Raw genomic sequence first — 26,896 nt, 5'->3', positions numbered from 1 at the left:
AATCCGATATGGTAATACCGATTTCAGCGCTACTCCTCTCGTCGGGGAGGAATACAGAAACCGGTTTAAAGAGCCCTTTATATCGATATAAAAGGTCTCGTTGCGTGGACAGGTGCAGGGTTAAATCTGTTTAACGCTGCTAAATTTGGTTTAAACGCGTAGTGTAGACCAGGCCCTAGAATCGTGTGGGCTTGGAGACTGAGGTGAAGGGAAAGTGGAGTCAGGAGAAGGAGAGGAGGGAGACATAGGAGCTTTCTCCAGGGGGAGGAGGCAGCTGGGTGTGGCTGGCAGAGGGTCAGGAACAGAACTGGTAGTGACAGCAGCATGAAAGGAGCTAGAATGCTCTGGGGCACAGGAGCAGCAAGCCCCAGACCCAGAGGGCCCCAGTGGTGGTCTAGGAGTGCTGAAGCCTCCCTGCAGGCTCCCAGAAATGGTGGTTTGGAAGGAGGTGCATGGAGCTGCGCAGGGAGAATGGCCGTGGGGGTGGTGGGCTCACTCTGCGGAGCATTCAGTGGAGATTCTCTCCGTCGGCTCACCCGCCCTGTCCACCCAGCCTGGATGGCTACCTGCTCCAGTGGCTCTGGCAGGGAGACAGGTACTCAAGTCAGCGGCTGCCTCTGCCGCCTGAGGCTTTTCCCTCATCCCCATGGCAGTGCTGGGTGGGTGCAGGCCCTGGCTGGTCCCCTGCATGGCACTTGGTGACCTGGCTTGAGTGACCAGGGCCTGTGGTCACAGCCAGTGCCATAACACAGGGATGGGCATGTCAGACATGACAGGCAGATGGGTCCCCCAGAGCTGCCCAGCTTGCTGGGCTGCTGGAGTCCAGGCCTAGAGCAGGACCAGGTGCTGGCTGTGTGCCTATGGCAGCACCTCCAGTGGGGGGACATCTAGTGCTAAGAGGGAGGCCTCACTTGCAGCCTACATTCCTGAGGAATTGGCCTGGCCCCACCTTCCTGCCCCGACACAGAGACACAATGACATGGCCAGAAAGACACAAATCTATCGGTATCTGCACTAAGCTCCAGCCTGGAGCTGCCAAACATGAGGGTCCAGACAACGCACAAACAAGGGGTCTGAACCCCAACCAATAAGCAATTGAATCAGCTGCTTGTATACAATGTTATTGTGTATAAACACATGCCACATAGGGTCTTGGAGGAAGGCGTGTAACATTCTGAGCACGTTGGTCAGTATGGATACGCAGACATATTAATTTATGTTTGTGTAGGTATCAAAGCGTGTTCCTAATCTGTGCTGCGACATTTACTCCACCTCACAGGAGGGAAGTGGTCAGCAGCAAGTGAGGAGCTGCCTCCCCAGCCAGGTGACACTAGCCAAGGTGCCAGCTTCTTCCAGGCCCAGGGGGTGCTCAACCCCCTGCTCTGTCCAAGCTCTGCCCCCACCCAACCCCTTCCCCCCAGTTCACACCTCCCTGTCCCACCTCTTCCCACCCCTACTCCACCCCAGGCCTTGTCCCCACCCCCACCCCGCCTCTTCCTGCCCAGTTCCGCCCCTTCCCCTGAGCATACCCCGCCCCATCCTCGCTCCTCCCCAGCATCTCCTGCATGCCGCAAAACAGCTGATCATGGTGGGCGGTAGGCGCTGGGAGGGATGGGAAGGTTGATCAGCGGCAGACTGGAGGCGCTGGGGGGAAGAAGGGGGAACTGGCTGACAGTGGCTGCTAAGCACCCGCTAAATTTTTTCTGTGGATGCTCCAGGTTTGGAGCACCCACGGAGTCGGCACCTATGACATTAGCTCCAAGCAGCTCGCATTGTCCAACCCAGAAACAGACAAGTGATGAAAAACCACTGAAATAACTTGAATCTGAAAACAAAACCCCAGTCTTGCAAAACAAAGGGCTTGTCATCACGTACAGACCTACAGCGGCATAGCTTTAGTGAAAAGGCTCCCACAGCTCTCCCGGCAGCGTAGTGAATCCACCTTTGTTGCCTAGGGGTGTGGATTTTTCAAACCCAAGTGACGTCGTCATCCCACTATAGGGCTGTAGTGTAGCCCTGGCCTAAGACAGGAGGGAATTTCCCCACCTTGAATCACCATCATAATGTGTGAGAGAGAAAAAAACCCTGCAAAGCCTATTAAAGGGGAAGGGGTTTGATATGAAGGCTATCCAGATGTTGAGGGTACTGTCCATGTTATGCTGGATCCCCTCTAGGACAGAGGACATGCTGGGGAAGGGAGCAAAGGCACTGGGGTAACATGTTAGAAAAGGAAATTTTATCCACTGTATAAGTGTGAAACCCTGAGGGTGTGTCTGTTTATTTTCTGGGTAACTTGCTGGGTTTGCTCTCCCTCACCAGCCCATCTCTGAATCGGGGGCTCTTCTAGTCAATGAACCTTTTGTTTATTTTTCCCTCAAGCACGTCTCTGTGGTGCAAACTGTGTGGAGTGTGGGTCCCAAAGAGAACTGATAACGGGGAGCAGATCAGAGGGGGAAAGTGAAAGTGGCAGTTAAGAACTCGGTGCAGATTGTTTTGGGGGCACTCGGGACAGGAAGGGCTGCTGAAGTCACGACCAGGGTGAGACCTTTATGCTGGTAGGCTGGCTACCGGTGCCAAGGGTCTGAGCCACGGCAGCAGGGCATTAAGGCACCCAGCAACACAGGGCAGGTGATGACAGAACTCCTTACTGATCTGGGTGATCCCCAAAACATCACAGACACACTGATAGACAGACAGACACATACACAGAGATACAGACACACTGATACAAACACACAGAGACACGGACACACACATTGACACACAGACACAAACAGATGCAAACTGACACAGACACAGACATACTGACAGGCACACACACAGAAACACAGACACACTGATACACAGACACAAACAGACACACAGACACACTAATAGACAGACACAAACTGACACACACACACACAGACACACTGATACAGACACACACACAGAGACACAAACTGACACAGATACAGACACACACACACATATTGATAGACACGCTGACACAGACACACTGATACAGACACAGACACACTGATACACATACTGATAAACCGACACACACTGACACAGACAGGCAAACACACAAACTGACAGACACACACACATTGCAAATCAATCTGGTCTGCTTCCAGCACCATCCAGAAACTTGCAAAAGCTGCTTCCTTCCATCCTCGCTGGTGCCAGGCTGAGTGGGCCATGCCCCTCCACTCTCACTAGCTTCTCACCCCCCTGCCGCCCCCACCTTGTCTCTTCTTTCTCACATGAGAACTGACCAGTCATCTACTTTTGCTGAAGTTGCTGCAAAATGTCTTTAGACATTTTATTAAACATCTAGTGAGGAGGGAATGGGCACAGGGGGAGCTGCCCTCATGTCTGGAGCTAAGTTTGCCTAACACTTCCCGTTATCAGTTGCTCATAACTTTGCCAGACTTAACCTGTTTGGCTGAAATATTCCCTAAGCTCTGCTTCAGACAGTATCTACCTTGCTAGCTAGTCAGTTAGTAAAAGTCTGAGCAAAAATGGTTCAGCTGTTTCAAGTGACAGGCCAGAATAATTGCCTTACTGCTGTTTAAGACCATTTCAGCCATTTTTTTGGGAAAAGCTCTAGAGCTTCCATGCTGGGAAACATGGGCTTGGACTGTGGTAGGGATCTCACGCTCAGGTCAGCAAGGTGCCTCTTGCTGGCCATATGCAATCCACCAAGCTTGGTTGCCTGTGCTCAGTAGTGTCTGGTAGCCACTTGCTGATAAAATCTTGGAACAGTCCTTATGCACTGAGCATGCTCCCCAGTGCCACTGACTGTTACCTGCACAGGCCAGTTGCACAGAGAATGCCCTGGGACTCAACAGAGCTAGAGCTCCAGAGCAGACACAGGTGCAGCAACTGCAGCCAGATATGCTTTGGCCTAAAGGAAGAAATGTTGAGCTGAGAACCAGGAGGAGACAATGAGCTCTGAGGCCTGATTTTCCACCGGCTACACCTTGTGCCGTTATTTGCAGCTGTGCAAAGTGGGTATAAAATGCTCCCAGCTTGGAGCAGTGCTATGTAATCCCCACTTTGCAGGTGTAAATCACAACATAAAAGGCTGGACAATAGAGAAGTCGGCCTCTAATCTCAGCTCTTACATTGGGTGGTACTGATAATTCTGTGCACTTCACGCTCCTTAGTGAGCGTGTCCACGGGTCCCTATCTGAGAAGCAGGCAAGTAGTGTACAGAAAGATTGCACAAGCTCTTCTGGCAGCGCTAGGGAGCAGACCTAAGGCTCATCCACTTAGCTGCTCTGCCTTTCAAAATAGCTGTGCCAAATTTATGTGCTTGGCTGTGCTGTTTGTAACCATCAGCCCACACACCCCTCCAGGGCCAAGCATACAGCCCAGGAATGCTGGTTCCCAACATCTCCCTGCTCCCTAGCAAATAGTTGTGTAAGAAACTGATACAGCGTGTGCTGCATTTCCTTCTAATTACTGGTCCACATAGAACGTAAATCCTGCCACTGCTACCAGATACTCTTTTAGTGCATGTGCTAGAGATGGAGGCTGTGTGTCTAAAGCATCCAACCCTGAAGGTTCCACATGATGGGATTCCTCTTGTTTCTGTTTTTATTTTTAAAAAGCTAGAAAATTACCTACAAAATACATGAGCAGGATGTTACGTTTGCAAAGTCAAGCACTCAAAAGTCAGGAAATGCTAAATGCACAGTTGCCCATTAAATCGTAGCACTGCCCCTTTGGGTGTATGCATTAAGACACAGTCTTTATAATCAGATGATCACATGCTATTTTTTCCACAGAACTCCTGCCTCATTCAGTGCACAGGATGGACAGTGAGAGAGAGAGAGGACTGTATGAAGAAAAAGACATCTCTTGTGGTTAAGATGCTGGATTGGGGCCCAGGCTAGCTGGATTCTGTCCCTGGCTTTGCCGCAGAATCTCTGTGCGATACTGGGAAAGACCTTTTCTTAATGCAAGGCAGAATTCAAGTTACACAGGCAGCCTTAATTCTGGCATTTCCTGACTTCTGAGGGCTTTACATGGCAACTGTAATGGTTCTTTTATCACTGTTGTTATATGTAATATGCAATAGGGTGAGCTGTTTGATAGGTAGTTATTGTCTGGGCTATTGTCTAATTGCTGCTATTTCACTGCGTATGTTGCAATATTATGCTGATGACTAGGAATTAACAATTCAATCTCCTACAAACAGGTTTACCTGTTCTGTGAGTAGTTCGCAGTAAGAGTCACTCATTCCGATCAGTGCTAAGCAGTGAATGATTTAGTAATCTCTGGTAATCAAAGAATAAGTCCTGTTGTTTATTTAATAAAATTATTACAAAATAACATAGTTGCTTAGTGTGCAGTTACTAAATACTACAGCATGTTGTCCACCAAACAGCCACATTCCTTTTCCATTCCTCAGAAATTCAAAGGCTATTTACGAGTCATTAATTTTGGCAGTGCCCAGAGCCCTTTAGGGGGCTTTGGTAGGCTCACAAGGGGGATGAGTTAGTGAAGGAACTACACCCTCCTCTTTGCACAGAAGGAAGATTGTGCCCCATGAATGTATGGGGCAGGGGGAGGGGGTCTGGGCCTAGATCTGTACCATTTTGAAGCTATTTGATAAATCTCAAGATCTATTTACTGGCTCTTGTTGATCTCTAGGGAGCTGGAAGCCATCACTTTACTCAATGTCAGTAAAAAAGTGTAGACCCAGCAAAGGGTAATGATTCCTGGAGATCTGCTGGATCCCAAGGGATCCATAGGGAGCCAGGGCCCTGCTGTGATCCAGCACTGACTCTGCCTTTGGTGGGCTTCCTCCAGATCAGAGCAGCCCCCAGGGATTCCCGCAGGGGTGGGGGACAACCAGGACCGGCGCCAGGGTTTCTGGCGCCCTAGGCGCCGGGCCATTTCGCCACCCCACGTGCGGGACTCGCGGCTCTGGTGGACCTGCCGCAGGCATTCCCGTGGAAGGTCCGCTGGTCCGTGGTTCCGGAGGAGCTGCCACAGGCATGCCTGTGGCAGGTCCACCTGAGCCGCGGGACAAACGAACCGTCTGCAGAAATGCCTGCAGCAGGTCCACCGGAGCCGCGAGACCAGCAGACCCTCCGCAGACATGACCGCGGCAGCTCCACCGGAGCCACCTGTTGCTCCCCCGGCAAAATACTGCCCCCACCATAATGCTGGTGCCCTAGGCAACTGCCTAAGTTGCCTAAATGAAAGCGCCGGCCCTGGGGACAACACAGAAAAGGTCACTGACTTGGGGATTTGTTCCCTTCCTGAGTAACAGCTGTGAGGATGGGCAACAGGCATCTGCTTCTTGGCCCTGCCCCTGGCCAACACAGCCATCACCCTGCTGCCCCATATGGCCCATGCACTGCACTGAGCACCGTCTGTGCGCAGCTGAGCACAGAAGGGGAGAGATATGGGAGGATTCCCCTTCATGAGCTTACAAAGGGGAGGGACATCCAGGGACTGAACCTACCCTGCTGTAGCCTGAAAGGAAAGCCAAGGAGATGCTGAGCTCTCCAGGGTGTAGCTGCAGAAAATCAGTGCTAGCATAGCCTGAGCATAAGGGATGCTGAATAGCTTGGGTGCTCCAGGTAAATCTAGAAATCAGCTATAGACAGCCACTGCCCAGCCAGGTACTGACAAGCTTACCAGCAAAGGGACGAAGAGGGGGCCTATGCCTTTAGGTCTCTTGTTCGATGATAAGGACGATGAAGGCCTTCAAATTTGTCTTTTTTTTTTTTTGACATGAGAAATGCAAATCTCATCTGCCCAGGCACATGAGAGATAGCAGCAGAGTGGAGAAGGGAGATGTAGTCAGACTGTCTGACACACTTTGGGTTGAGTTTGCTTTTGTAGATACCTGTGTAACTCAAATGACTAATAGACACTTGGGAAAAGGAGGTCTGAGTTAAAAATCCAAACCATGTCTCCCCCTTTGAGTAACGGGGAGGAAAAGCTTCTGATACACAGGTGCGCCCCACTGTGAGTCCTCCAGCCAAACCAGGGGAGCCCAGGATCACCAGTCCTGACATTTCTAGGTAAGAAGCAAATGAACAGGCCAGAGAGGTGAGGGTGATGGTGGAATGGGAGGGCCAAGGAACAGGGAAGGCAGGTGCCCACACCATGCGGGCCAGTGAACTGTACCCCGAAGGATGCCACGTGGGGTTGGCTGTAATCTGGCTGTAGGTTGGTGCTATGTGTAGTCTGAGATATGGAGTCAGTCGGGTCAGGTCACTGGCATGCATTTGTCTCAGGGCCTGGAACATGTATATGAGGCATCCAGACAGGAAGCCTGGAAAAGAGATGCATTCCTTGGCATTGGGGACCCTGCCAGGATATCCAGTATATTGGTCCCCTCCAGGAGTGTTTCCTGCCCAGAGGACTCCAGGCACTTACTGGCAGTGCAGCCTCCTCCTGTTTCCTTCATTCCGGGGTTTTCACGGGAGAAGAAATTTTGTTTTGAATATCCCAGCTCTTATCTTGTAGCAGCAGCCTGTCCCCTCCCCTTGGACAAGCAGACAAAGGCAGAGAGAGCTCTCCTGTACCAACCACAATTCGCACAGCACACGGACACCATGGGGAACTGCATCATCACTGTGGTGAGTCCAGGGGCTCCTTTGCCCACCTGTACTGTCCTCCTAGAATAGATTCTCTCCCATAGTGAAAGTGAGGGGCTGAGAGCAAAGGCAGAGTGTGGAGTGGTGCAGGTGTAACCCACACACTTTCTGGATGTGGCGTTCTGTCCCATCTAGTGGCATCAAGACCACTTAAAGAGAGAGTTAAATGAATCTGCTCTACAGCCTTAGCTAACAGACAGTTGGCTTTTAGCTCATGCGGTAGAAGCTCAGGCACTAAGCTCCAGAGTTCCCTGGTTCGATCTCGGCTGCTGACACAGGCACATGCTGGGCTAACACTCCTTGCTCCTGAGCACAGCTGGTCGGGGCTTTCTGACAAAACTGGTTTCCATTGGAAGATGGTGAGTCCTGGAAACAGAGACTTTTCTCAGGAATGTCTTGGTGTCTGTGAAGCTGCCCAGGAAGATTTCTCAGCTCAGAATGTAATTTTTGGTCAAAGCCAGACAGGATCTTGCCCCAGTTGCTGACAGCCCAGTGCTTTGGGCACTCCCCTAGCCCACATCCGAGCCTGGGCTATAGGACCCTCTCTCCAGCCTGGCTGGCTGCACTGTCCTGCTTAGTAGGAGTAATTAAGTCAGTACTGACCCTGGGGTTAGGGTACTGAGGGGAGCCCCAGATTCAAGGCCCTGCACCAAGCCAGGCAGCACAGGGACATGATCCAAGGTCCTCCACACTCCAGCAGAGCCGCTGAACCTCTGGACTATTGAATATTTAAAGGCTGCTCTCGCTTGCTCTCTGATTTTTCCAAGAAAACGTTGGCAGGGCTTGGTGTCCAGCTTGGTGTGGAATGGGGAAAAAATTAGATCTTGACTCCCACAGGATGGGAAAGCATTTCCCCCACAGCTCTCCTCCTGCCTCCCTCTCCACCTGCCAGTGCCAGGGGAGAGATTCCCTGTACCTATGATTTGTGCCAGGCGCTTTTCATTCACTCAGCTCCCTGCTCCAGTGGGACAAAGACCCAAACCAAGGAACATGCCAGCTCTCCCTCCAGGAAAGGGAAGGTACTGCAGGATTCCTTCCTTTAGGGAAAGTAACTCTAGAATCTCCTATTCAAGAGTCATTATTTCTGATGGCAATTTCCTCCAATAAAGTGAGGAGACTCTGAGTTTGGGGAGAATGCTGGTGAGACAGAAAGGAGTGACAGCTCTCCAAACATGGGACACTGGAGAGGGATGGTTCCCTGGGTTTCCCATGCTTCTCAATCCCAATCCCCAGCCATCCCAGTCCTGGGCCAGTCCTAAGCCGTCAGGAGTGGATTCTGTGGGGATGAGCACCAAATGGTGGTTTGGGAGTTTATCCAGAGGCATCACCTTGTGCTTCCCCTGCTCTTCCCATCCAGCACAGGAGCTCAGTGGGTTGCAGTATCATTTGGACTTGTGAACTGAGCCCAGACAGCCAGCTGGTACATCACAGATCCCCCAACCCCTGCCTGATCCCCTGGTCACTGAGTGGGCGACCTGTAGGGCAGACTGACTCTTGTCTGCAGAGCTAGAGTTGGGAGCTGTTGTCTTTGGCTTGAGACTGGCTTTTGCAACCAGCTGTGCCCAGCATGGCTGGATGGATGGTATCATGGCTGCATGAGCCATGGCACCTGTGAAGCATCCAGCACCAAGCCTGCCTGGCAGCTTGGCTGCAGCCTCGTCCTGGGGCCCTGAGCCAGGCACTGACTGTGATTTGCGACCTTCATCCCAGGAAAATGTCTTTGCAAAAATGATGATCAGCGCATTAGTTCAGAAAACACTGCTTCCTGCTGCTGCTTCTCCTACACCCTGGAGGACAGGCAGAGGGGCCAGCTGGGCACAGGACTGGCTGCTTACCATGAAAGGGCATGTTCCTAGGCCCACACTCACCCCATCTCCAGGGCTGGCTTTGGTTCTGCCCCCCTCGCCTGGACGCCAGCAGGGCCCCAGTGTCACAGACTAGACAGCAATTCCCCCTGAGGCCAAGGACACAGCAAACAAGCCCCAGACAGCCAGCTTGCTCTTCCCCAGGGTCCCTCCTTCCCCACCTGCTGCAGCTCCAGCCCATCCCTGGTTCTCACTGTCATTCCTCCACCCCGTTATTATTCGCCCATCTCTTAGCTGGCCCTGCCTCTCTTTCCTCTCTGGCCCCACATTATTCCTGAGTCTCTGCTGAGCCTCCCCCATCAGTTCCTGACCCCAGGCCTACCTGGCTGTTCCCCACATTCTCCTTCTGCCTCATTTCACCCCTTCCCAGCCTCCAGAGTCCTCCCAACCCTTCCCTTCCACCTAAGCCCTCCTTCTCCATCCGGCCATCTCTGCTGCCCTGTGCTGGGGGCTTGCACCGGCTCTGTCTGCCCTGCAGCAGGGAGCGAGTTTCCCAGCTGGTCAGCAGGCTCATGCCAGCGGGGCGCGAGCTGTGCTCTGAACAGCAGTGGGCAGCTGCTGCAGTGGAGACAAACGCAGTGACTGCCTGTGCAATGCCCATCCTGCAGAGCAGCGGCTTTCAACCTTCTTTCATTTGTGGACCCCTACAAAGTTTTGAATGGAGATGCGTCCCCCTTTGGATATCTCAAACATAGCCTGTGCTCCCTGGGGCTCCGTGAGCCACAGCTTGGAAACCACTGCTGCAAAGGGACTAGGCCATGGCATCCTAGGAGTGCAGAGCGGACGAGCCCTCCAGAGCTCCTCTAGCCCAGCCCCCGGCAGTGCGGCAGGACCAAGTGTCCCTGGACCATCCCTGATAGAGGTTTATCCAGCCTGTTGCTAAAAACCTCCAGTGAGGGGGCTCCCTTGGGACTCTTTCCCAGAGTTTAACTCCCCTTAGTGTTAGAAAGTTTTTCCTAATATCTGACCTAAATCTCCCCTGTTGCAGACTTAGCCCATTGCTTCTTGACCTACCTCCGGTGGCCATGGAGAACACTTGATCTTCCTCCCCTTTATAACAGCCTTAGCGTGTTTGAAGACTGTTATCAGATCCTCCCTTAGCCTTTCTTTCTTAAGACTAAACATGGCCAGTTTTTGAACCTTTCCTCATACATTCACATTTTTGTTCCTCTCCTCTGGACCCTCTTCAGTTTCCATTTCTTGCCTGAAATGTGGTGCCCAGAACTGAACACCGTCCTCCAATGCCGAGTAGAGTGGGACAATGACCTCCCATGTCTTACACACATCACTCCTGTTAATACGTCCCAGAATGATATTCGCCTTTTTTGCAACTGCCTTACATTATTGACTTGTCCGATTTGTGATCCACTATAACCCCAGATCCTTTTCAGCAGTACTGTCACTTAGCCAATTAATCTCCATTTCGTAGTTGAGCATTTGATTTTTCCTTGCTCAGTGAAGTGCTTTGCACTGATCTTTGTTGAATTTCACCTTGTTGATTTCAGACCAATTCTCCAATTCGTGAAGGTCCTTTCAAATTCTGCTCCTGATTTCCATAGTGCTTGCAACCCCTCCCAGCATCCTGTCACCTGCAAATTTTATAAGCACATCCTCCTCTCCGTTATCCAAGTCATTAATGAAAATATTGAAGGGTAATGGACCCAGAACTGACCCCTGCAGGACTCCACTAGAAATGTCCTCCCAGTCTGACAGCAAACCATTGATAACTACTCTTTGAGCAAAGGGGTTTTCAACTAGTTGTGCACCCACCTTCTGGTCTTTTCACTTAGACCACGTTTCCCTAGTTTGCTTTTGAGTAACACTACGATTTAACCACAGGTATTCTCAGTAAAAATCATGGACAGGTCACAGGCAAAAAACAACATAAATACCCTTGATTGAACGTGGTGGGGCAGGGAGCAGGGCGGCTCACGGCATCTGCAGCTGGCGGTGGGGAAGCCCCAGCGTCCCGCTGCCACTCTGGCCACCACTGGTGGAGGAATAGCCCTGGGGGTCCCACTGCTGCTCCATCTGCTACCAGGGGGAAGCCCTGGGATGCCAGCCACTGCTCTGGCTGCCCCAGGTCCACTGCCAGAAGCCCCCAGGACCCTGCTCAGGTGGTTACCAGGGCCAGTCTCATCGGCCGCTGCTTGGGTGGTCCCTGGGGCCAGCTGCTCGGGATTGGTGCTGCTGGCTGTGAGGCCGCCTAAGAGGCTGGCTGAAGAGCCCCTCCAGCAGCGGCTGGTGTGACTGTCTGCAAGGCCACCTGAGCAGCTGTCCCTGAGGCCAGCCACTCAGGCAGCCCTAGGTTCAGCCATCCTGGCTGCTGCAGAAGTCACAATCCATGATTTCTGCAATGTTCGTGGCAGACACAGAGTCCTACTTATGCGCATGTCAAAAGCCGTACTAAAATCAGGATATAGCACATCTTGGCTTTCCTCCACTATCCGCTAGGCCAGTAACTTTGTCAAAGCAGGAAATTAGGTTGGTTTGGCATGATTTGTTTTTGATACATCCATGCTGGCGGTTCCTTTGAACCCTATTGTCCTCTAGGTGGTAACAAACTGTTTAATCATTTTTTCCAGGATCATAGAATCACTGAATCATAGAAGATTAGGGTTGGAAGGGACCCCAGGAGTTATTTAATCCAATTCCCTGCTCAAAGCAGGACCAGCCCCAACTAAATCATCCCAGCCAGGGCTTTGTCAAGCCTGACCTTAAAAACCTCTAAGGATGGAGATTCCCACACCCTAGGTAACCCATTCCAGTGCTTCACCACCCTCCTAAGTTGAATAGCGTTTCCTATATCCACCTAGACTCCCCACTGCAAAACTTGAGACCATTGCTCACTTGTTTCCGTCATCTGCCCACTTAGAGCACAGCCTTAGCTTCAGGGCATGGGCAACTACAGCCACGGGCCACATCATGGCCCACCAGACCATTTAATCCAGCCCTCAGCTCCCCCGGAGAGCGGGTCTGGGGCATGTCCTGCTCACTGCTCCAGGCGGGGTGGGTCAAGGGCTTGCCTCGCTCCAGCAGTCCCAGGAAGCAGGTGGCTGACCCCCTCCAGCCTCCTATTGTGTAAGCAAGGCACACCTTTCGTGTCTGCCCCATCTGCAGATGCTACCCCACAGCTCCCTTGCTGGGGTTCTGGCTAATGAGAGTGCAGGGGCCGGTGCCTGCAGATGGGCCCGCGCTCGATCCGCCCTGGCCAACACCTTGCCAGCCGAGACGGGGAGACATGCTTTCCAGGAGCTGCTTGTGGTAAGCACCCCCGGAGCCGTGCACCCGCGCCCCCACCGTCGTGCCCCATCTCTATGCCACCGCCCTGATACCTCTCCCCACCTCTGAGCCCCTCAAATCCGCTGCCCAGAGCCCTCCTTGACCCCGATCCCAGGGTCCCAGCCCACCCCCAGCCATAGCCCTCACCCCCTCCCATGCCCCAACAGCTTTCCCCATCCCTGATCCCCCTCCTGCCCTCCAAACCCATTGGTCCCAGCCCAAAGCACCCCCCTGCGCCCCAAACCCTTCATCTCCAGCCTCATCCCAGAGCCTGCACCACCAGCCTGGCTCCTCACCCCCCTCCCCCATACCCTCACCCTCTGTCCCAGCCCTGATCCCTCTCCCACAGTCCAAACCCCTCAGTCCCAGCCTGGAACCCCCTCCTGCACCTCAAACCCAGAGAAACAGGAAACCACGGCGAAGACAGGCCTGGCTCCCACACACTAGCCTTCGGTCAGGCCACCAGACTGGGCCCGTGATCCCCCAACAACCGGGTGTAGCGCCAGCGCAAAGGGGCTGTTTTCAGGAATGCCCCATTCCAGTCTGGACTTGTCTGAAGGGCTTTTGGTGGTGAGATCCCTGCCCTGGGCTCTCTAACACCCTATATCTAGAGACACTCCAAACAGCCAAAGTCAGACCCAGTTCTAGGTGACCCCCAGCTGCCCTGCTTTCTGCAGTGCCAGGCATTTCTAGCCACCCTGTGCTTCACTGCCGAGCTGTTCTGTTCCTATCTCAAACGGCCTCAGCAATCCCGTCTGATGGGTGACGCCCAGACAGGGCCATCTCTGAGGGGAATCTTCCTCTAGGATTTCCCCCACTGACTGTTGGGCTGAGCCCAGCATCCTGCCAAGGAGGGTTCACTTTGTGCTCGGAAATGAGGCCATTTGTTCCCACTGTGGATGATGGGAGGGGCCTTGCCATTGTTCTTGTCTTGTGTCACAGGTCATAAATCACAGGCCAATTAGGTAGAGGCAAGGGGAACTCCTGATTGCATGGCTGCCTTCCTGCCTGCAGCCGGTTCTGCCGCAGCAGCTGGCCCTGTTAGGGCAGAGGGACCTGGGGAACTGGATGGAGGAGGTGATTCCAGCTCCCAGGGGCCATGTTGAATCACCACACTAAGCGTTAACATTGTGAGGTGCCCAGAGAGCACAACACTGGCAATTTGTGCTGTAAGGAAATGGAGTCTCCTGGCAGCACTCTATGACTGTCCACACAGCCTGCGCCACTGGAGTGGAGTGAAAGCCAGTTTGCTCCTAGATCCAAATTGCAACAGCACCATCTACAGGTTTCACACTCTACAGTTAAAAAATCTTTCTAAAAACAAAGAAAATTATCACACAAAAACTCTATGACAATGGAGTTAAGTTCTAGACAAACATCTGTGAAGTGAAAACACCAATCCTCATGCTCTTATTAGGTTGGATATTAGGAAAAACTTTTTCCCTAGGAGGGTGGTGAAGCACTGGAATGGGTTCCCCAGGGAGGTGGTGGAATCTCCATCCTTAGAGGTTTTTAGGGTCAGGCTTGACAAAGCCCTGGCTGGGATGATTTAGTTGGGATTGGTCCTGCTTTAAGCAGGGGGTTGGACTAGAAAAACCTCCTGAGATCCCTTCCAACCCTGATATTCTATGATTCTGTGATTCTACCATTACAGTAACACAAACTGGTGTTGAATTAGGGTTAAAAAACAGACTTTGCTGCCCCACTCAGTTGGTGATTTGATGGGCTCTAAGGTGATGTAGAGACCGGTGTCAATAACTGTCCATCACTGACTCAAAGAGGATCCAGACCATGTCACAAAACATCAGCTCAGTGAGACGGTCCCAGCTGCTGCCTGCCAGAGCTCAGCTTGCAATGGGATGTTAGGAAGAGGCCATTTCTAGGCCTCATTTCCTATGTGTAATGAAAGGGTTTTATAGCTGTTACCTCCAGTCGAGTGTAGCCAAGAGACACCTTTTCCTTACCCAGCAACAGACGCCAGGTAATCACTGCTTGTTTTATAGAGTTTGTCTGCCCCTCTGTCCCTCACGCCAGCTTCGCCTCTCCTGGACTGTGCCAGCAGGTAAGCCCTCAGGCCAAGCCCTCTCCACCTGCCCCACATAATGAATGTCACACTCAGATAACTAACTTGCTTAAGACACAGAGATGGTTGTAAATAAACTCCATTAATTCTAAGCAGCCTGGCTACGAGACAGTGGCTATAATAATAAATGTTGGCAAGGCAGCTTTGTCTCAGTCACAGCTACAGTTCTGCCCAGGGCCCAGCCTGGCCTCAGCCTACAAAGCAGCAGCCTTCTCCTGAACCCACCAGCCTTTCCAGTGTGGGCCATCCCTTCCCGCCCCACACACACAGCCCAGGGCCCATCCTCCAGCTCAGCCTCTCGTTAGGAGCACAAATGTCTTGCCTTAGACCAGAGATTCAACCCCCTCACCCTGCCCCCAGCCCATCCCAGCTACCCAGCATGGCCCACTGGCTACAACATCTCACACTCCTGACAACGTCCAGCCCAGAGACCTCTCCCACTCCGCCACTCTCATTAGACAGCTTGGAGACCTCCACACTGCCCCTTCCCTAGTCCAGATACAGGCCCTTGGCTGTCTCCCCGCAGCCCATTCCACACTTCTCCAGAGGATGATGTTCAGAGGTGAAGTGCAAGGAGCTGTGACTTACACTCCCTGGCCCTCAGCTCCTCACTGTGGCACTGAACAGGTGTAAAAATGGGCAGAACTAGGGTTACCAGATAACAAGTATGAAGAATCAGGATAGGGGCAGGGAGGAGTAACAGGGTCCTATATAAGACAAAGCCCCTTATATCCAGCCGTCTGATCATCCTACACAGAAAACAGCTCCTCGCATTGACTCAGGCACCATCCAACCTTCTTACCAAGGAGAAAAGGGGACTCAGCTGGAGTAGGTCACAATGCAAGCTGGTTAGATTGAGAGGGCCATGGTCAAAGGTAATGTGGAAGCAGAGGGGCATGGGAGTGGCAGGCTAGGAGTTGAGTGATGTGCTGAAGGGGCTGAGAGAAAGGGTAAGTTACATCAGACTGGATGCATCTTTGAACTTGTCCCCTTGCCTACACATGGTCTAGATGGGACGCTGCTTATTCGCACAGATGGGTGCTGCCAAAGACCCCAGTCCAAAAGCATGACACTGTGGTGATTAATCAAACAGAAGATACTAGAACGTGTGACTGCACCTTGCAAGCCAGGACTGCCCAAGTCCACACAAACACAATTACTTTGTGTGAATATTGCAGGAGAAAATTGAATGCAAAGACGACTATAAACAGCCAATAAACCTGGCTCCTAGTGATTGAATGCAAAGGCAACTATAAACAGCCAATAAATCTGGCTCCCAGTGGCTTATGCCTTGGTATCTGCAGACAGTGTTTTTGAATGTGGGGTCCATATATGCAGCCAGGGGGAAAAGTGTCTGTGGAAAAGGGGCTAGGAAAAGGGTCAGCCTGGCCTGAAACTGAAGACCTGGGAGCATCCCAGTGGACTGGCACAAAAGCCAGTGAGAAGGACACACTGAGAGAACAGGGATTTGTGACCTTCTGGAGGCCTAAAGGAACCAGAGACAGAAGTTGTGTGAGAGTTAAACAAATATGAGGACTTCCTCCTGGCGCGTCAGTCTGTGAGAGACCTAGAGGGATGGAGCTGCAGGGCCAGGTGGGACATTTCAGGGGGGGCCATGGAGGCCCCTTCAGGCAGGCCACCAAGCGATGCGGCTTCATCCAGAGAAACATCTCGCTATGAAACAACCCTGTGTTTGTGTCTGAGAGGGACAGCCAGGTAGATGGGGCATAACTGAGGCTACGTCTTCACTACCGCAGTATCGACGGGTAGCAATCGATTTCTTGGGGATCGATACATCGCGTCTCACCTAGACACAATATATCGATCCCCAAAGGCGCTCCTGTCGACTCCAGAACTCCACCAACGTGAACAGCAGTAGCGGAGTCGACAGGGGGAGCTGCAAACATCGATCCCGCGCTGTGAGGACGGTAGGTAAATCGATCTAAGATACTTTTACTTCAGCTACATTATTCACGTAGCTGAAGTTGCGTATCTTAGATCGTTCCCCTCTCCTAGTGTAGACCAGCCCTGAGGAGTTGAACTCCACCCCACTGCAGCTGGAATCAGACTCTCACGGGGTTGCCAATTCCACATAGCAGGAAGTCACCAGACAAACCCTGAAAAGTTGCTAGATGTAGCTGTTTAAGCACTTAAAAGGAGTAAAAAATGTCACTAAACAAAATGGCCAGAGAATTCAACAGAGAATATATATATATTAAAAAAAAAAAATTCCCCTCTCACCCCTATGGGTGATATGTGTCTTCCTCAACCTCGGGTCCTTTACCAGAGGTGTGGGAGTTTGAGGGTTCTGCGCAGTATCTTAGCTGTTCCTAGCACTGCACTCTTCTGGACAGAGAGCTCTGATGTATTGTTCCTGGGATCTGTTGGAGCCACTCACCCAGCTTAGGAGTCACAACCCTGAGTGCTCCTACCCGACTGGGACCACTTTGGCTTCACTTTCCACATCCTCTCTAGTTCCTTTTTCAGGCCTGGTATTCTCCACTTCTCATTTCCTTCTTCCTGATGTTTGCTGTCACTTGGCCATGCTTATATCTATCACCACCGCTGTCTTTCTGGCTCTTGTCTATTACACGATGTCTGGTTGATTGGCAGTACCTGCCTGTCCTCTGGATCTGGAAGTCCCACAGATCTTAGCCCTGCTATTCTCCACAACCTTCTGTGGAATCTCCATCTGGTCTTGGGAGGCTCTAGCCCTACGCTGTGCAGATATTCCTGTACACACATGCCAGCACTTGGTTGTGCCGTTCATTGTATGCTGGTCTTGCCTGTATCTTATCTCTGCCACTATGTGTTGACTGTCTCTGAGGCCTCTCTGCACAGTCTGCACCTTGGGTCCTCTCTAGTGTGGAGACTCTTGCTTCAATGGATCTGGTGCTCAGTGCCTGTTTCTGTGCTGCTATGATCAGTGCCTCGTACTGTCTTTTAGTCCAGCCTTTCCAGCACTGGTAGGATTTCCAATGTCAGCCACCAATGTCAGCTATCTGTCGATGGTACATTACCATGCAGGGTCTTGTCTTGCCATTGCACTTCTTCTTGCTTGGTCTTTCCTCCCTGTCTGCTGCTGCCTCAGGCATTCTCTCAGCAGCTCATCTTTGGGGGCCATCTTACTGATTGATCCTGGAATGTTCCGGGTTTCGTCCATTGACACAGTGGTTTGACGCTCACCAGCCCCCCCCCCTTCTTTCCGGCTGGCTATACAGTCTCTGGGTGTTGGACTTGGAGTGAAACCTCCGTGCATTGGAGCTTCCGGTGTCTTCACATCGGCAGCCTCCATTTGTCCTCCTTTGGCAGCTCACTATACCAGGCAGAGGTATCTGAGGTAACTGCCAGGACGTATCCATATGATGGCGTGGATTCTTGTTTCTTCCCGTTGAGCTGGCTCTTCAGGACCTGTCTTTCCTTTGGTAGATACTGGATGTTGCTGATCTTCCTTGCCTCTCATCGTGGTTTCATGTGACTGTGGACACCAGGTACTTGGTAGCTGGTCTTGTTATGTCTGCTATGTGGTCCGCTGGTAGTTTCCACCCCATCAGTCTTGTACTACCTTCCCTTCTCTTCACTACCATCGGCCACACTTCTCCAGTCCCGAATGACATCCCGATATCCTCACTTGTAGATCCGCATCAGTGTGGATTAGCAAGTCGAATGTCTCGTTCATTTCTTAGCATTACAGCTTGATTGTCATTCCATTATAGAGGAGGTTGGCTGATGTAGTTCCCACTCCTGAACTTCTGTACCGTATCCAGTCCTTGTGATTATCTGGCCTGAGGGCGTGAGGGTTTAAGTCCTATGCAGAACAGAGCAGGGGGACAGTGCTCCCTTGTTATATGCCGCACTTGATGGCCACTTGTGCAAGCTGCCTTGAGTTGATATCCAGTGTTGTCTTCATAGTCCATTGAGTTTCTGAGGAAGGTCCTTAGTGTTCTGTTGACTTTGTATAGCGCCAGACATTTCACGATGATCCACGTGTGCAGCATTGAGTCCGTAGGCTTTCCTGCTAGTCAATCCAGGCTGTGTCAGATGTCTGTCTAGAACCTTGAGTCTTGGGCGATCTGCTCTCATCTTGGCAACTTGGTGTTTGAGCCTCTTGGTGTTGTTCCCAATGCCCTTCTGAGCTGTGTTCATTGTACTGGCCCATATGGTCCTTAGCTTGGCAGCTATGATGCTGTAGGACTTTCCATGTTGTGAGGGGCAGGTTATTTGCCGGTGTTGACGGTTTCTGTTTTCCCTTGCATGGGTTCTTTCATGTATCAGGCACTGTTCCTTCCTTGTGTTAGCCAAGTTTGTGGTGGCGAGCCTGTTGCTAGCAGCTGGTCATTTCGTGCTGCTAGGTGTTCATACACTTGCTGTTAGTTTCTTTAGCCAGTAGGTGTGGATCATGTCTGGTCCAGGTGCTGTCCAGCTCTTCATGTTCTTGACCCGCTGCTGGACGTCTTCTACTGTGATGGTGACCGGTTTCTGTTCTGGGAGATTGCTGTGCTCTGTTCTCAGGTCCTGCAGCCACTTTGCACTGGTGTTATGAGTCTTTTTCTCCCATATGTTCTTCCAGTACTGTTCAGTTTCTGCTGCTGGTGGCTCTGCTGTTGTTGTGTATATATATATGCGCCCTGGCGAGTATAGTCACAAAATCATTCACAAGCAGTTCAACAGTGTTAACAAAATCTATTCTGTGCTCTTCTTACTACATTCTGCTGCACACCAAGTCAATGTCATTATGTCTTAATTGAGCATGTCCTAAGAAGGAATTGCATCCAGAACTTCTTGGGCTGAGATCACTGTAATGTGCAGGGTGAGGAAAAGAATTTCTTGGAGGCTAATTAAATGCTTTTCTAAAGCCAGGCGCACTTTGGAGAGAGCAGCACATTAGCCAGAGCTTGTTTTTACCCAAATGTTCTTTCTCGATGCTCCATAGTAGGTAGCACATCCTGTCATGCAGGGAAAGCTGGCTAATGAAGCGGGCTGGGTGAGGAAGGCAGGTTAGCTGGCAAGGAGAGGTGCATGGATGGAAGGTGGGGCGGGGTGAGACAGGGACATGTGCCCCAATGAGATGGGGGGCACCGTGCCTTCAGGGATGAAGCCTTACTACTGGATCTGAATGTCACTGTAATTGGCAGTGAAAGTCACTAGATTTGTCACTGGTCACTTTGACAGTTATTTTCTTGCTAGGGAAACCAAAAAGTTGCTAAATCTAGTGACAAAGTTGCTAAGTTGGCAACACTCAGATGTGGCAAATGAACGTGAGGAAGCTCTCTCTGAGCCATCTGTGCAGAATTTGGTCAGAGACCAAGACATAGAAGTGCAGCCTTTAAAACTCCTTGTCCAAACACAATGGCACAGACCAGAGGGTTCCACAGGCTGAATTGCGCAACACTTGTTGCATACACATATGACCAGAGTGCTTGCTAGCAGCAGGAAGTGTTGCACAGTCTAGGCCTGTGTCTGTGCAACCAATGACCTGCTCAATGCAGCTGAGATCTCCGGGATGGAGCACCTTGTAAAGTAGAGTTTGTTGGGAATATTCTGGTGCAATGATGTTCTGGCAGAAATATGCAGTTTCCACAAAAATTGAAATTCTCCGCAGGAAAATTTTGATTGTTTTGAAAAATTTCAATTTTCTGTCAAGTAAACTGAAATGCGATAGTTCATTGCAGGTCATTCCGAGCCAAACTGGAATGTTTCATTGATTTAAATGGCCCATTAAACTGTTTCCCTCTGTCGTTGTTGCCTTATGGGTAGAGCTCTACCAAATTCACAGCCATGAAAAAAGTGCCACAGACCGTGAAATCTGGTCTCCCCTGTGAAATCTGGTCTTTTGTATGATTTCAGGGGGACACCAGCATTTCTCATATTGGGGGTCCTGACCTACAAGGGCATTGCAGGCAGGTCATAAGGTTATTTTAGGGGTAGGGGGTGGGGTCGCGGTATTTCAACCCTTACTTCTGCACTGTATTCAGAGCTAGGCAGCCAGAGAGTGGCAGCTGTTGGCTGGGAACTCAGCTCTGAAGGCAGCATCCTGGCAGCAGCAGTGCAGAAGTACTAGCGGCAATACCATATCAGACCACCCTTACTTCTGCGCTGCTGCCTTCAGTGTACCAGAGAGTGGCAGCTGCTGGCTGAAAGCCCAGCACTGCAGGCAGCAGTGCAGAAGTAAGGGTAGCTATACCATACCATGCCACGCCAGGCCATCCTTTCTTTTGTGCTGCAGCTGGCGGCAGCTCTGCCTTCAGAGCTGGGCTCTAGGCCAGTAGCTGCTGTTCTCCAGCTGCCCAGCTCTGAAGGCAGCACTGTTGCCAGCAGCAGCACAGAAGTAAGGGTATCAGTTCCGCAACCCCCCCCTACAATAACCTTGCAATTTCCACCTCCCCACACACAACTAGTTTTTGGGTCAGGACCCCTAAAATTACAACACTGTGAAATTTCAGATTTAAATAGCTGAAATAATGAAATTTACAATTTTTAAAATCCTATGACCATGACATTGACCAAAATGAATGGTGAATTTGGTAGGGCCTTACTTATGGGAGCTGTAGTCCTGGCCCCCCATTCTCTTCTATGAGCCAGGCTCCCTGGAGGATTACATTTCCCATAAGGCAATCTGACTGAGCTGCACGGTGCATCATGGGAATCACATGATTCAGGTTCATTACGGGAAATGTAGTTGGGTCAAGGGACAACAGCTGTATCAGCCCGCTGAACTCACCCCATAATGCAAAGTGTCACTATGGGAAAATACAATTTAATGTTGCAATGAAGTGTTTTGATATCAGGAATATTAAATTGTTTCATTTTGACTGTATATGTTGAAAGAAAACATTGCCATAGTTTGGAACTGAAATTTTTCAGAAAGTCTGTTCCATGGAAAATGTCATTGTTTTTTCCTCCTTTGAGGTTGTGGGGAATGTGGGGATGGTATAAAGTGAGCCTGGAGGTGGAAGGACCTGGTACTGCATCAGTAAGCTCACCTGAGCAGAACCATCACCCCAGCAAAAGGCACCACCCAGCTCAGCAGCACTACCCAGCCCAATGCCTAAAGCCACATGGCCTGATAAACTCTGAGACGGTGGCGGGTGGGGGAGAAAGTAATCAACTCCCACACTGGCCTCATGTGGTGTCCCAGGAATGACACCTCCCTCTAGCACCTGGCATGTAAACTCTGGTACCTACAGGGCTCCCTGAGGTCCAGAGAACCCCATCCTCCATTACCCAATAGGTGAATTCCTGGGGTTTGCATCAGGGCCTGGTGGCCAAGGAATGCACTCCCAGTACCCAGTGAGTGAACCCCTGGGGTACACAGAGCAGCCCAGTGGTGAAGGAATACCTGCCAGGTGGGGCACAGGCTGAACTACCTGATGTTTCTCTTTTCCAGTCCAGCCACCTGGAACTAAACATGAGCAATTACAGCTTTGAGGACATGATGGTGAATTACTCCTCCGACTATGACATTTATGAGATCTTGGACTCTGCACCTTGCCAGAGTGGCTACTGTTCATTCTTTCGCAGCTATGCCTTCAACTTCTTGGTTGTAGTCTGTGCCCTGGGCCTGTTGAGTAACCTGGCCCTGATGGTGGCCTTGACCAACTGCCGGAGTCTTTGGAGCTGGCCCCCTGGCAGCACCTCCTTGTTCCAGCTGACACTTGGCACCACCATCTTCACGGCCATGCTGCCATTTTTTGCTGCAGGCATCAGCCAAGGTTGGGTCATTGGTGACGGGCTCTGCAAGATGGTGTACATGCTGTGGCATGGGATCCTCTTCGCTGAAGGGCTGCTGGTAGCTGTTGGTGCATGCAGTGCCATGTGGGGCAAATGGGTTCCCAGACAGCACCACTGGTGCGTGGCCGTGGCTCTCTGGGTGGCAGCTGTCCTCCTGGCAGTGCCAGCTGCCTTGCTGAGTGGGACAGAGGGGCACCCGCAGGAGCAATGTATGATGAGGGACATACACGGATGGCACCTGGCCCACATCACATCCTGCCTGGTTGTTTTCATTCTGTTTCCTGCTGCACTGGGCATAGCCAAGGCAATGCTGACATGGCGCAGGAGTGGCTCGCAGCTGCGGGTTGGGGTGACATGTCTGTTCTTCCTTCTCTGGGTGCCGTATGGAACAGCCCTGCTCCTGGACTTACTGGTGCGGAGGCAGCTTCTCTACACCAGCTGCCATTTCTATGAGCTTCTTGACTTCTTCCTGGGGCTGTCAGAGGGCCTCGGTGTGCTGCACTGCTGCCTTGGGCCCTTGCTGCTTCTCGGAGCAGGGCTGTATCACCGAAGGACCCATGCTGACCCAGGCCCTCTCTGAGTGCCAGCACAGCATGTGCCAGGGCTAATATTGCCAACCCCAAATGTTCAAAAAGCATGAGTCAGGCTCACCAAAAATCATGAGATTGGCTTTAAAATTCTGTGAGTCTCTACAAATAATATTGGGGTGCTTTTTATTTGCCTTCTGCTTTTTTAGCCTTTAGTGTGCAAGGGGGAAACATTTTAACGCTTTCTCTACAGCCATGAGGGCCAGAAACTGACTTTTTCTTTAAGAATAAAGGCTGAAGTCATCACATCTCCACTTGGCTCCAGGAGCTGGGGCTTTCAGGAAACCAATAATTATCATGAGACTCATGACAAACTCATAAGAGTTGGCAATACAGGGCTGCCCAGGTACCCTCCAGCTGGTGTTCTGCGTGTCCACGTAGGTGCCCATGCTGCAGTGCCTGAGCTTGACTTCCCATTCCTGGCACTTTGAGTCTCACAACAAAGGGAAATAACCCACTTCCCTTCCCCCTCTTTACCTCCTTCCAGATTTTCCCGCCCTGGGTACACTAGGAGATCACCGTGTTTCAAGTCCTTGAAACACAAACACAGAAAGGACCATTCACCTTCCTCCCTCCTTCTTTTTCCCCCTCCCAGTCTTTCCCTGAGAGAGACCGTAATCCTGGCACAGAGATTCCTATCCCATTGAGCCTCAACTAAAAAAGAAAATCCAACAAGTTTTAAAACGAAAGCTTTATATAAAAATAAAGAAAAAGACATAAAAATGGTCTCTGTATCAAGGTGACAATATACAGGGTCATTGGCTTAAAAGAAAACAAAATGAATAAACAGCCTTCTTCAAAAAGAAATACAATTTAAAACATTCCAGCAACTACACACATGTAAATACAAAAAACAATGTAAAAACCTATATTGTCTTATACCTTTACTTACAATTGGGAAACAGAAGATTTTAAAGCCTGGAGATAGAGAGATTACTCTCAGAGCCAAGAGAGCAACAGAGACACAGACAAAGGACACACACCCAAAAATTCCTTCCCTGAGCTTTGAAAAATCCGGTTTCCTGATTGGTCCTCTGGTCAGGTGTTTGGTTCCTTTTGTTAACCCTTCACAGGTAAAAGAAACATTAACCCTTAGTTATCTGTTTATGACACCATCACACCCATAACCTGGGCATTGACTTTGATTTATCCCTCTCTCTAGACATCCATGCTGTGTCTGGATCATATCGCTCCTTCCAGCCTGGCATGTCTAAGACCCAGCCTGTCCTTTGGGCACACAGCTGTGTCTCTGGCCCAGGCCTTCATCATCTCTCACCTTCATGACCACATCCTCCTCCTCCTCTCTGGCCTTGTCAAACCCCATCTTCCCCCTTAAACCTTTTCGAAAAGCTACTGCCAGATCATTGCCTAGCTCATTGGACTCAGCGGGTCACTCCCCTGTGCCTCGCTATGCTGGTCCCCCCTCCTCCACAGCACTGAACACAAATAACATGTCAGCCCTTCCCAGCTATGGCCTGCCCAACTAACTCATCTTTTAGGTGGCACTGAGCCATCGCCATTCCCCCCTTCCCCCCGGTAATGATGCAGCCTTCAGCACCCATATCAGTTAGCTCATCCCAGAAGCACCTTCTCACTCCCTCCCCCACCTGCCCTTATGCCATGGACAAGCAAAACCACCATGTTCTCGGCCTTAAACCTCTCCAAGACCCAGCTAGGCCTGCTGCCTATGAAAGGCTGGATGGTGGCTGGGTGGCTGCTGGGCTGTGACTGCTGCACAGTCCCTGTTCCCTGTGCTCCTGGGTCTGTCTCTGTGACCTCTGTGACACTGTACCTTGGGGGAACACCCAGCACCCCCATGTTCATCCTTATAATATGATTGTGTGGTATCCAATGCAAAGTTTGTCATTTGAGGTGTCTTTGGAAGGCTCATGATGTACTGAATAATGAAAGTTATAGTAATGTTATAGGTTGTAATTTCATGTATATAGTTATGAGGCTGAAAAATGTATCCTCATGGCTTAAAGCAAGCCCAGGCAAAAACTCTCTAAGAGCAGAGAGGCAGTTCATGCCTCATCAAGGCATGTATGGGACAAACTCAGCCCAGCCTCACAGGAATAAAGGACACTGGCCAAGGCAGCAACAAAAGAATCTGATGGACTCTTGAGTGAGTCACCTCCTTTCCTTTGGTCAGTTTGGGACTGCGATGAGGTAATGCTCACCTGACTCTGAAGAGGGGAGGGCAAAGCCAAGAGGGAAGAAAGGACAAGATAAAAGGGAGAGACGTTTGCCATGCTCTTCCTCTCTTCCACCTCCGACTACAGACACCACACCAAGCGACTGAAGCACTGATCAAAGTCTACAGCCTGGCTGAAGGGCAACCAGTCAGCCTGTGGTGAGAAGCATCTAAGTTTGTAAGGGCATTGAAAGTGTTAAGATCAGCTTAGAATGTGTTTTGCTTTTATTTCATTTGACCAGATCCGACTTGTTATGTTTTGACTTATAATCACTTAAAATCTATCTTTGTAGTTAATAAATTAGTTTGCTTCTTCTACCTGAAGCAGTGCGTTTTGTTTGAAGCGTGTCAGAAACTCCCCTTGGGATAACAAGCCTGGTACATATCAATTTCTTTGTTAAATTCATGAACTCATATAAGCTTGCAGCATTCAGAGGGCATAACTGGACACAGCAAGGCAGAGGTTTCTTGGGACCAGAGATATTGGCTAGTGTTATTCAGTTGCACAATTCAAGGAGCAGCTGGCATGCCAGAAGCTGTGTGTGAACAGCCCAAGAGTGGGGTTCTCACAGCAGAGCAGGGTGAGGTTGGCTCCCAGAGTCAAGGATTGGAGTGGCCTAGAAGATCACTGGTCCAGACAACACCAGAGGGGAACGTCACAACCTCCCTTGCCTCTCGTCACATACATCCACTGTAAGCTCTTTAGGGCAGCCCATGGTGTGCACTGTGCCTAGCAGAATGGGGCCCCCATTCCTAACCATGCCTCTAGCTGCTCCTGCCATTCAAAAAATAAATAATAATCTATTCCTGGTTCTGGCAGGGAAGTGTTGTCTAGTAGTTCCAGACAGAGTAGCCAAGCACACAGTTGTGGCAAATCCCTGCTGAATGGCAATGAGGCTGAGGCTTGGACTTGCTGTATTCTTGACCTGGGGTCTATGCCCAATTCTGCCAGAAGTTACCAGCTCTGTAAAATAGTTGTCTCCCTCACGGAGAGGGCTCCGAGGCCTTGCTCATTTGTAGAATGCACAGAGATGCTCACAGCAGCCAGTAGGTCTCCAGACTCCCAGCTCAGTGCATTTTCTCCTGGGTGCTGAGCAGTGGAGGTCCTGCCCCAGCTATGTGGGGGAAGGAGGGAGGGCAGCGAGTGTTAGGGAGGAAGGGCAGGGTGAAGGGGTGGGGTGGGAGGTGAGAGGACAGAGTGGAAGGGGTCTGATGGGGCAGGCAGACAGACAGGGAAAGGAGCTATGGAACCAGGAACCCCAACCCAGGCCTGCCGCTGTCAAAGCTGGGTGAACACAATGTGGGATGTGGCCAAGGAATAAGGTGGGGAAGGGAAGAAGGGAACTTACCCTGCCGTGAGCCCCATTGGGGTGCAGCCTCCTGGGGCTGTGGGAAAGGGTCTAAGAGTACAGTGCTCCCCAGGGTGAGACCTTACGGGGCTGTGTGCAGGGGTCTAAGAGTACAGTACTCCCCAGGATGAGACCTTACGGGGCTGTGTACAGGGATCTATGAGTACAGTGCTCCCCAGGATGAGACCTTACGGG

The 26,896-nt window shown here is 51.0% G+C and overlaps 1 protein-coding gene across 1 annotated transcript; it reads left to right on the top strand.

Moving 5' to 3' along the window:
- Nucleotides 1-7,469: 7,469 nt before the first annotated feature.
- Nucleotides 7,470-25,670, top strand: ACKR1 (atypical chemokine receptor 1 (Duffy blood group)). Its single transcript, XM_032783986.2, has 2 exons — nt 7,470-7,592; nt 22,228-25,670. The coding sequence occupies exons 1-2, from the start codon at nt 7,569-7,571 to the stop codon at nt 23,149-23,151; spliced, it is 948 nt and encodes a 315-aa protein (XP_032639877.1). The 5' UTR covers nt 7,470-7,568; the 3' UTR covers nt 23,152-25,670.
- The last annotated feature ends 1,226 nt before the right edge of the window (nt 25,671-26,896 follow it).

The sequence above is a fragment of the Chelonoidis abingdonii genome, chromosome 11, assembly GCF_003597395.2.
Source record: "Chelonoidis abingdonii isolate Lonesome George chromosome 11, CheloAbing_2.0, whole genome shotgun sequence".
In the NCBI taxonomy this organism is placed as follows: Eukaryota; Metazoa; Chordata; order Testudines; family Testudinidae; genus Chelonoidis; species Chelonoidis abingdonii.
This window is presented reverse-complemented; position numbering and strand designations above follow the sequence as displayed.

Bases quoted from the DNA above. Each gene is read 5' to 3' on its own strand.
- ACKR1 (XM_032783986.2), top strand. From the start codon at position 7,569: ATGGGGAACTGCATCATCACTGTG. The intron at 7,593-22,227 runs GTGAGTCCAGGG...TCTCTTTTCCAG, and splicing joins GGAACTGCATCATCACTGTG to TCCAGCCACCTGGAACTAAA.